This window comes from Penaeus japonicus, unplaced genomic scaffold, assembly GCF_977035675.1.
Source record: "Penaeus japonicus unplaced genomic scaffold, GWHDUDI00000001_assembly GWHDUDI00000002, whole genome shotgun sequence".
In the NCBI taxonomy this organism is placed as follows: domain Eukaryota; kingdom Metazoa; phylum Arthropoda; class Malacostraca; order Decapoda; family Penaeidae; genus Penaeus; species Penaeus japonicus.
The window spans coordinates 35303845-35306344 of NW_028234404.1; the positions used below are offsets into that span (position 1 = coordinate 35303845).

At 48.4% G+C, this 2500-nt stretch overlaps 1 protein-coding gene and 1 non-coding gene across 2 annotated transcripts; one reads left to right on the forward strand and one right to left on the reverse strand.

The window, feature by feature from the left end:
• Positions 1 to 509: 509 nt before the first annotated feature.
• LOC122244134 (uncharacterized) lies at positions 510 to 1890 on the forward strand. Its single transcript, XM_086544220.1, has 3 exons — positions 510 to 642; positions 849 to 1093; positions 1197 to 1890. Exons 1-3 carry the CDS (start codon positions 639 to 641, stop codon positions 1680 to 1682), a joined length of 735 nt encoding a protein of 244 aa, XP_086400346.1. The 5' UTR covers positions 510 to 638; the 3' UTR covers positions 1683 to 1890.
• Positions 1843 to 1915, reverse strand: TRNAK-UUU (transfer RNA lysine (anticodon UUU)). Its single transcript has one exon. It is a non-coding gene; the product is annotated as a tRNA-Lys (tRNA).
• Positions 1916 to 2500: the final 585 nt, after the last annotated feature.

Consider the following 2500-nt stretch of genomic DNA (forward strand, 5'->3'; position numbering starts at 1 on the left):
ATATATATATATATATATATATATATACATATATGTGTGTGTGTGTGTGTGCGTGTGTGAAGATAAATAGTTTCAGTATACATGTAAGTGAAACAAAGAGAAAGAAAGAAAGAGAGGCAGAGACAGAGATATACAGACAGACACAAAGACAAACAGAGCTTTGCTATTCCATTGCAATGAAATCGGTCCTTGTAGATCTGCAAACACGTAAAGCGAAGCTGCCTAGTAACATTCCCACGGGTCATTTCTTGCGTTTGTCAGATGTTTAGGAACATTTGCGTTTGCGATATATTTGCGTCTTTGTTTGTGTGTTTGTATGTATGCTTGGGTATGTATTTGTGTGCATATTTACGTTTATGGATGTGCGGGTTATTACCTTCAGACGATTGTGTTTCGTCATACGTGTGTATTTTAAGATTCGACTTATCAGTGAATGGCCAGATAACATCCCTGCGGGTCGCTCTCCTCACAAACTGTGCCGCCGTAACTCATCCTTCGTGACGTCACAGGACGGATGTCCCGATCAGCGACGGCTATAAGAAGCGATCAGAGGCGTCTTCCGATCAGAACAGACTCTTCCTTCACGGCAGCTCCTCTTACATCTTGTTCCTCTTGAGAGAGACGATTGCACAGCAGAGATGGGTGAGGAATTCTCTCTCTTTCTTCTGCCTTTGTCTTTTTCATCTTTCCTGTCAGTCTTGTTTTTTCGCCTATCTTCATTAAGCTTCTTGATATCAGTTCGTAAAATCTTTCTGGAGTTTGATATCGTTTTGGAGTAGGATTAGAGTATCCTTCGCCTATCCAGCGACCCCCAATCTTAATCAAACGAATGTCGCCCTTGACTCCAGGTCGTGTTGGAAGTCCCACTTGGACCCTGGTCGTCCTCCTTCCGCTCCTCGCCGTCTGCGATTCCTCCTCCTCCTCTTCCTCCTGGACGTCGCTGTCTCTCCCTTGGCCCTGGACGTCCCTCTCGTCCCTCTGGGCTCCCCCCGCCTCCCGTCCCCCCCGAGACTGTCAGCTGCGTCTTCGAGACAACATCCTCCGCCGGACTCAGCTCCTTCTGGCTCTCCTCGAGGACTTCGTCGACCTTTACGTGAGTCTCACTCCTTCCTGCCTTTCTTCACTCTCTAAATATGTCACTTAATTCCTTTCCTAATAGACAAATAGCTGGCACTAACGAGCGACGCCCCTTTCAGGCGCAGGAGAAGTTCGCCAACAGCTGGGCTGTCATGGACGCCATCTTCAGCCCGGATGTGGACGCGCACTTCGTGCTTGTGTGCGACCAAGAGCTGGAGTGCGAGGAGGTCCTCCCTCGCCTGCCCTCGTCCCCCTCCCCGTCCCCCTCCCCTTCCTTCCACTCTGAGGACCTCCTCCAGCAACTGCTCGCTCTCAGCCGCCGCTACGCCCTCGCCCTCGAGCTGGTCTTCCTCGACCAGTCTCTCCACGAGGACGACCTCCTCCTCCTGGACAGGACGGACCAGATCTACAGACACGTCCAGGGCCTCGTGGACGCGATCGTGGCCCAAGTAGACCAATGCCCAGTGGACACACACGACGCCGGGCTTGCGAGGCTCACCACCAAGCTGTACAAGGGCGTCTCCTCCGACGGGAGGGACCAGCGCGGATTCCGCACCCTCAGGCAGTGCCTCTTGGGCCTTCGCTACATCAGGAGCCTCTTGTAGTCGAGTCTTCCTTCTCTATGTTTGTTCTAGCGTTGTTATTATTTATTGTCCTATTTATTTAACGCGTCGATGATACTGATCAATAAACTTTGTATGGAAAGTAAATCCTAGTTGAATCCCCTTTCTCCTTCTCCCTCTCCCTCTTTCCTTCATAAAGATTCGCCCGAACAGGGACTCGAACCCTGGACCCTTAGGTTAAAAGCCTAATGCTCTACCAACTGAGCCATCCGGGCTTGCATTTAATCATGCCATTGTTCCCTCTGATTGATAACTACAGAGCTTTGCATCTTCTCCTAAACTCTACTAGAGATTTCTTAAGTTAGAGAATCTGAAAAAGACATATCTACATGCACATAGACACGCACACATTTACTAGAAAGGGAAAATAAAGGAGGGAGGTGGGAAGGAAAGGGATGGAAAATAGAGATAGAGAGTAGGAGAAAAGAAAGAGAGGAAGGAGGAGAGATGATAAGGATGAGAAGGAGAAATAGAGAGAAATATAGAGATACTTAGACATACTAGTATAATTTCTCATCGACGCAGACGACACGAGTCTCTCCACGAAGATGTACAGGGGCGTCTCCTCTGACGGCTTCCGCATCCTCAGGCAGTGTTTCTTGGGGCTCCGCTACATCAGGAGTCTCTTGTAGTCGAGCCTCCGTAAGCCCTGTATACTTCCGTGACTTCATAATATACTGTCTTATCTATCAACATATCAATGCTAGAATGATATCGTGCTTTATTCGATGTCTTATTAGATGCATTAGACTTACACATTGATTGGTATTCTGGAATCTCTTTCTATGAACATATCATCC